Source organism: Lipotes vexillifer, unplaced genomic scaffold (genome assembly GCF_000442215.2).
Source record: "Lipotes vexillifer unplaced genomic scaffold, Lipotes_vexillifer_v1.1 scaffold1, whole genome shotgun sequence".
In the NCBI taxonomy this organism is placed as follows: domain Eukaryota; kingdom Metazoa; phylum Chordata; class Mammalia; order Artiodactyla; family Lipotidae; genus Lipotes; species Lipotes vexillifer.
In genome coordinates, this window is record NW_006779068.1 from 160,527 (window position 1) to 168,025 (window position 7,499).

A 7,499-nucleotide genomic window follows, 5' to 3' on the forward strand; every position below is an offset into this window, starting at 1 on the left:
AAATTTGAAGCATCTGCTTCCTAATTAACGCATGTGTCTCCTGGCAGGAGGCTTCAGTTCCTCACCATGTGGTCCTCACCGTTGTGCTGCTCATGACATGGTTCCCACCAGAGCACATAGAGAGAGGAGGAAGGAGAGAGAAAACACACCCAAGATGTAAGTCACAGATTTTCATAACCTAATCTTGGAAGTGACATACCGTAACTCCTACATGCCATTGTTCTCACAGTCCAACCATGGGGCAGTGTAGAAGGAACAACCCAAGGGATATCAAAGTTCACTGGGGGTCATCACGCAGGCTGGCTACCACAAGCAAAGAAGAATCCAACTGGAGTCATACAACTCTAGATCCAAAGTTTAGGCTGTACCATATTCTTCAAATCTTGGTTGAAAAGAGATGTTGAAGGCCTGTCAGAAGCAGGCACAATGAGAAGGTAAACAACCTGCTTATTTAACTTGTCTCTACCTTCAGAGAATCTCTGGCGATAGTGCCCAACCACAACCCCACGAAGGGGCTGGCCAGAGGGAGTGGCCTGGAGCACCCCCTGTAAGGAGGGCTGAAACCTCACTGGGACACACGGGAAACATGGTTCCAGGCAATTAACCTTTCCAAATACAACTCCTCCTTTAACTAGGAAACGAACACTAGTCTTGTTCCCACCAAAGTAGGCAACACCCTCATGAAAAAATAAATACTTCTTGCTGGCATCTACCAATGTCGAACATTCTAATTTATGTGAAAATGCCTCCAATCCTGGCACCACCGAGCTGAGGGTTGTCTGACATCAGCAGCTGTGGGGAGCTAAAAATTAGGAAATTGAATTTGTAGTTTTGGTTATTGGGAATGACCAATATTGGGTTATCTGGCTTGGAAAACTGTAATAAATGCATAAAGTTTCTTATTTTGAAAATAGAAGTATATGATTTTTATTAATAAAAAATCAGTTTCTCCCCAACTCCACCAAATAAATAGAGCAAATACTTAAAAGTATTTAAATAAAGTACTTAAAGGGGAGATCAAATTATTGGCCTCCTTTAAATATTTGTTTGACTGTAGCCAGGAAAGTAAATAATTAGATTTTAGGTGGGATATATTGAATCCTCCTGAATTCTCCAATGTAGCTATTACCAGTCTTCTTTGGGGGGGACCTGGTACCAATGATAAACCCGCTGTGAGCAAAACACTCTGCTAGGTGCTGGGGTTTCAGGAGTTAAGAGGACACAGATTTGGCTCTAACAGCTTATATTGCACATTATTTGATTATAAGTGGGATACATGATTCAAAGTTGACTTAGGGGCCCTTGGAGCAGAAAGGCTTCCATAAGGAAGTAATATTTATGTTCCAAAGTGAAGAGGAATTTACCAGGTAAAGGACAGAAGGGAAGAGGAGAAAAGAGCATCAGTGAGCCTGGAGGGAGACGAACCCAGTGAATTGGAGGAAGAAGGCAGTGAGATAAGGATGAGAGAGTTGAGGTACAGCCAATCACTCAGGGGCTTTGGGGCCACGTTAATAATTTTATCTGCATCCTACGAGCCACTGAGGGGTCTTAATCTCTCAGGTTAGTGATACAACCAAGATTTGCATTTTGAAAAATCATTCTATCTTGTGACTAGGTAAGGGCAGGGAGGTGGGCGTAAGAGCGGAGGTAAGGGGTGATGGCCAAGCTGCAGCAGGAGAGAATGACTGCAAAGGGGGAGAAGTGAGGGGACTGTCCTCACTCACTACGCAGTGAGAATGGTGTGTCACTCTTAACTAAGAGCTCTGTGGGGGACACAGGTGCCCAGGAGGCCTTGCTGGGTAGTTCTCATCCTCCCCAGGTTTTCCCTTCATGCCCAAGGAAGCCTTTTGGAAAAAAAGTCTCCATAAGGTCACTCCTGCCTGAGTTGCTCTCAGCTCCAGGCACATACTGAACACTCTGGGAAGCCGCCAACTCCTAGCTCTTGAGAGGCCCCCGTGTACTTGTGAAATCTTTTTTTCAAATTAGGTGATCTCCAAGGTGAACTTCCTCTCAGGTACCCTGCAGGGAGCATGTGCATCCGCTCACCTCCCCACTTGATGTCAGAGTCTTGTACACCTCTCCTCCCTCCACGGGCACTGCTGTCTCGCCCCAGAATCTCCTGCTGCCCAGCCACTCAAAGTTCTGTTGCATACACACCGCTACAGGATCAGCCACAGTTGAGCCGTTTATGCTTCTTCCTAAAAACATAGTCCAACCTTTTTTTCATTGATTTTGTGGCCTTACTCACAAGTGGACTGTCTGAGAAGTTTCCAACCCACTTGTACACTGATCTCGATGGAGAGAGTGAAATGGGGACAGGAAGGCTTACCATTTAAGGCTTCTCTGAAATGATTTTTTTAATAGATAAAACACTTGCATACACACATATATACATACATACAAATGCTGGTGGTCTCTGATCACATGGCCAAGTTTTCCTTGATTTCCTCCATCAATTTATTACAATTTTCAGTCTCCCCTGCTGAATAGAAAACTGGACTGTAATTCACTCTATTAAATAAATGACATAATTTCATTGTTTTCTTTCTTTAGAATTTTCACTGATTAACAATTTACTCGTTCAGTGTGGTCTTAACATAAATTAGAGGTGGGAAGGAGGAGCTTATTGTCATGCTAGGTAAACATTTGAGAATCAAAAGGCCAGCGCTTACCATTCCACTCCTAATTTGATGGCAGCCCATCAGAAAATGGCTCCACCTCAGGCATTTTTTCCTTTCCTTCAAGGTCCTGATGTGGTTGAATGACCTTGCTTTTTCAGAGGTTCTGCAGCTCTTATTTGGACACCTTGGTTGGGGGCTCTAGCCCCCAACCACTCCCCAGTCTTTAGCTGTTCCTGATGAGCCCTTGCTACCTTCCCAGACCTACGGTCACCTTGCCCCAGGTCCCCAGGAGTCAGGAAAACACACACTGATGGGTTTTTATCACCTGCATAAAGCACCTCCACAATTCAGAAAACATTTCACACAGAGGAGTTCAAGATCCTGGGAATCAGTCCGCATTTTATTTTACAGTACATTCATATGAGTTCCTGCCTTTCCAAGGTAATCATATCACATTCAGGTTAGCACTGCTGGTAACAAAACTGTACAACTACCCTGGCTTCAAAAACAAGATAGGATGATACACATTAACACTTCTTTCCCTTTAATACTGCAGAAGACAATACATCACAAAAATAAAATCACATGCCTTTTACACTCCAGTGTGAAGGCATGTTACTTATGTTAAAATTAAACCATTTGGGACATGAGGAGAAAAAGAAGAGCTTCAAAGCTTAAGATGTCTATAGTCTCCCCCATGCCATCTTTCTCTTCTAACCGCCAGCTGGCACATTCAGCATCAATGCCTTGGGAAGAGGGGGCAGAAGAAAGCAGGGGATCATTCAACTCTGAAACTCATGGCTTCTTGGGCTACTTCTGTAAAAAACTACTTAAACAACCTAAAATTCTAAAAAGTTCATATTAACAAGGGATGGTAATATAGAAAGCACCTGGAGAAAATTCCTCCAGTGACTGATGGAAAATATAAGCCGCAAACATTTCACAAAAAAGGACAACTGTATCATATCCAGAAATATATTAAATTCTGAAAATTCACTTTTGCTTTACTAAATGAAAACACTATGACCCATGTTCTGGTGTTGAATCAGTTCAGAAAAACAGCTGCAACCTCCACCTGCGATATTTATCATGGGCTATCTTGCATCATTGCCATGTTAGAGTGCAGCTGACTGATATCCCCAACCCTTGAAAAATATAAGAAGCCAAACTGAGCTATAATAAAAACGAGGACAGATTAGATAGGAGAAAATTCAGATGTGTGAGAAAGCAAGAAGTTAGACTGACCTGGGTCTTTTTCCTAGATAAAAAATACTGTTACAAAATGTTTTGGACCCGGGTCCAACACAGCTGGAATGATAAGTTACTGAAAATGCAAGCCCCCATCCAGAAAGACAGTGTGCTTATGTAGAACCTTTCTCATAGAAGTCCAATGTGCTTTAGTATAACTGTCAATTAATTGCATAATTAAGTACATGATTCAGCATATACTTGGACTGATTGTTAATTCCAGTGATGAAAGAGTCCCTGCCACTCGCTGCCAAGAAATTTTTGAGTCCTGAACTTATTAGGTTATGAATGAAATCGATATTCATATAGGCTGACTCAAAAGAAATATCACCCCCTTTCAGGGATGAAAAATATGGTGGAAGAGAGAATAAGACACTTCTTAGGAAAGCCACATCTTTAGGAGAAAACATCTTATGAAAAACCAGAGCCAGTGCATATTGTACAACCCCTGAAGAAAACCCCCAGCAGCAGTGGAGAGCAAGGGGAGCAGTGATGATTTTGAAACCAGAGTGACTTGTAGCTAACTTCCTAACAGTAAATTCACACAGTGAAATGCAGAATAAGTCAACATATAGCCAAGGTTTACATTTATCTAGAAATATGTTTTATGCCTTAAAAAAAATTGCAATGCACTCCGAAAAAATTTTTTCAGATAATTCATGTACAACAGAAGGCACTGTTATTCGCATAAATCCATTGATTCTGCATGGCAAAACCTGAGACGTGCAATTCCATCCAATCCTCTAAAACCACCTTGGTCATTCATCCTTTGGAGCATATGCTTTATCCTTTGCAGTCCAATGATTTTGTTGTTCTTTAATTTCATACATTACAGTAGCTGCTTAAAATATATATTTCAGGGTGAGAAAGGTCAAAGGGGATGCAGGGGTGGAGAAAGGTGCTGCCAGACGCCAGGCAGTAACTGGCACAGCAGGTGGCACAAAAAGCAGCCCCGGCTCCCCTTGACCCTCTCCTTCCGGCTGACGTACCACGTAGCGACATTTGGTCGGTTGATCTTCCTTCTTTCAGTTGTTGGTGGGCATAGTCCCAAAGTTAAATGCAGAGAGGACTCCTTTGTTTTCAAAGGTGAAGCCTCCCTGTTGTTCAATCTTCTTCTTTGCCTCTAGCATTTGCCAAGAGAAAGGGGGGAAAAGAGAGGAGTATTTAAGGTGACAAAGTTGGAAATAACATCAAAGGGGCCAGATTCTTTAGAGTTAGTACTGTGAAGGAATGTGAATCGTGGTATTAATTATTCTGCCCAATTGAACATTAGCCTTTAATAAACCCGTGTCAGTAAGTACCATCGTCTTGGTGTCTGGGGATGCGGAACCAGTAGATACGGAACACATGGATACAGAGGGCCCACTGCACCACACCATTTTAACAGGGGACACGAGCATCCTCAGATTTTGGTATCCAAGGCAGGTCAGGGAAACAATCCCCCCCACCCAGATACCGAAGGAAGACTGTAGTTATATTTTCTATCTTGGAAAGACTATTTGCTAAAACTGAGCAAAATAAAAACAAGGCTCAAAGCTAGTGTCTATTGCTGAAAGGGCACAGTGACTTCTCACATCAGGAGGGCCGATACAGAATCTGTACAGGACTTAAAGCCTAAATCCAAGCAGAAGAACCTGGGTTCTAAACTCTAGATTCCTATTCCATGATGTTCCCCACTAAAATACTTTTGTAATTACAAAATCTTCCATTAATTTTCTAGGAGTGACCATAACAATGTCTGTGTAAAATAATTCCTCCAGCTCAAAAACTGAAAATCAACGAGAATCACCAACACATAAAGCCCAACAAACAGAAATGGAGAGTATTTCATTTCTAGGAATACAAGCTCCCTGCAAGAATTCATAAAATGCTTTTGACCCATCTGTTGTTTAGATGTTTAGGTGGGTGACCCAGCTGATTAACTCTCCCTCAGCAAGACTCATCCCAACCTTTACATCTTACTTTTGGCTCCAAAATAGGATAAGGGTGTGAATAAGAACACCACTAAAGACACATTAACACATGGTGTTTCACAGAGCTAATATATCATGAATGATTAAAAAGATCATACAACAATGCTAATTCCTTATTATCGTGAAAGGTTGGCCTCTAACAATTTTTAGAACAGTATTTAGGTGCCACCAGGGTCGTAAAATAAAAGCTGAATACTGGCACTCTGACACATGCACTCCGATCTAGAAATCATGCTGGCTGACCTGCTACCGTCCTTCGGTGCTCGGCCAGTGTGTACACCTCCTGTAGCGCCCTCCTCTGATCCTCACTGAGCGGTGCCATCAGCAGTTGGTACCAGGCAGCATCCCGATTCTGCACAGCTGTTGTATTTTGGGGGTGTGTTGAGGGAGAAGGAAAAATAAAGGAGTCCAATGACAATTATTATTTCAGAGAATAACTAATAACACAATCAAATTACAATGAAATGATCACAGACAATAGGTGATAAAACTTATTCCAACAAAGGATTACTCCTGAGTACTCACTTTAGTACTCGACCTACGTGGGGCTATAAAGGAAGGTTGGGACATCACAAATCTCTGTTTTGCCTAGTTCTCTGCTCCCTCCCCATCTCCTCTTCTTCCTGGGTTTTTACGAACTATGAATGCTGCCTAAAATCTATATCTTGGGAAACACCTTACTCACTTGTTACCATTTTCCTCAGGAATTCTCATGCTACCTGCTCCTTCAGCATCACTTCTATACCAAAAACTCAAATTTGTACCTTTAGGCAAAACTGTTCCCCAAGCCTCCTGGTCTTTTACTTTGGATAGCTCACCTCAAACTCAGTACAACTGTAACCAAATTTAACATTTTACCTCCCAAACCCTCCTTATCTCCCATTTCCATCACTAGTCCTATCAGTCTCCTAGTCAACCACTGTAAATGCCTAACATCTTTAATCATGCTCTCTCCACATCCAATTCTGTGCTGCTTTCTTGATGTCTTTCACTGATACGCTTTTTCCCATCAAATGCCATCCTCCCACTCCAGGGCCCTATTACTCCTAAATCAATAAAGTAATTTCCTAACGCTTGGTTCCCAAGTCTAGCCCCCTTCAGTTCTTTTTGGACATCATCATCAGATAATACCCCTGAAGGAAACTATCATATACCCAAGGTCACCTCTTTACAGAAAAACATTCAAAAACACTCTAATGGGCAATGGGATAAAGACAATCTCAGTGCAGAATTCAAGACTGGGGGACTTCCCTGGCGGTCCAGTGGTTAAGACCCCTGCTTCCATTGCAGGGGGCACAGGTTCGATCCCTGGTCAGGGAAATAAGATCCCGCACACTGCATGGCCAAAAGGAAAAAGGAAAAAACCCACCAGATTTCAAGGCTGGTACAATTTTACTACTTCACAGAGACTTTAAGCAGTGGTCCCTATATGCTGACTGAGCCAAAGCTGGCTGCCTATCTCTCGAGGAGCATTTTCAGAATGCATATCCTGAGATCCCACTGAAGACCTAAGAGCTTCTTTGCTGCCTATGATGCACACCCAGGTCTGGAAGTAACTGCCTTAGAGCGTACCCTCCACATTCCAGTCTCTACATTTACACTCTTATCTTCCTCATGCTTTGGAATATCATGCCCTGTACTCTCTACCTCTTGTTCC

General features: G+C 42.5%; 1 protein-coding gene across 1 annotated transcript in view; it reads right to left on the bottom strand.

The window, feature by feature from the left end:
- Positions 1 to 2,999: 2,999 nt before the first annotated feature.
- Positions 3,000 to 7,499, bottom strand: part of IPO8 (importin 8) — a 71,395-nt gene continuing 66,895 nt past the window's right edge. Inside the window, exons 24-25 of the mRNA XM_007452171.1 lie at positions 6,086 to 6,202; positions 3,000 to 4,992 (exon numbers count right to left, since the gene is read on the bottom strand). Coding sequence (XP_007452233.1) covers positions 4,895 to 4,992; positions 6,086 to 6,202 — 215 coding nt within the window. The 3' untranslated portion in view covers positions 3,000 to 4,894. The remainder of the gene's footprint in view (positions 4,993 to 6,085; positions 6,203 to 7,499) is intronic.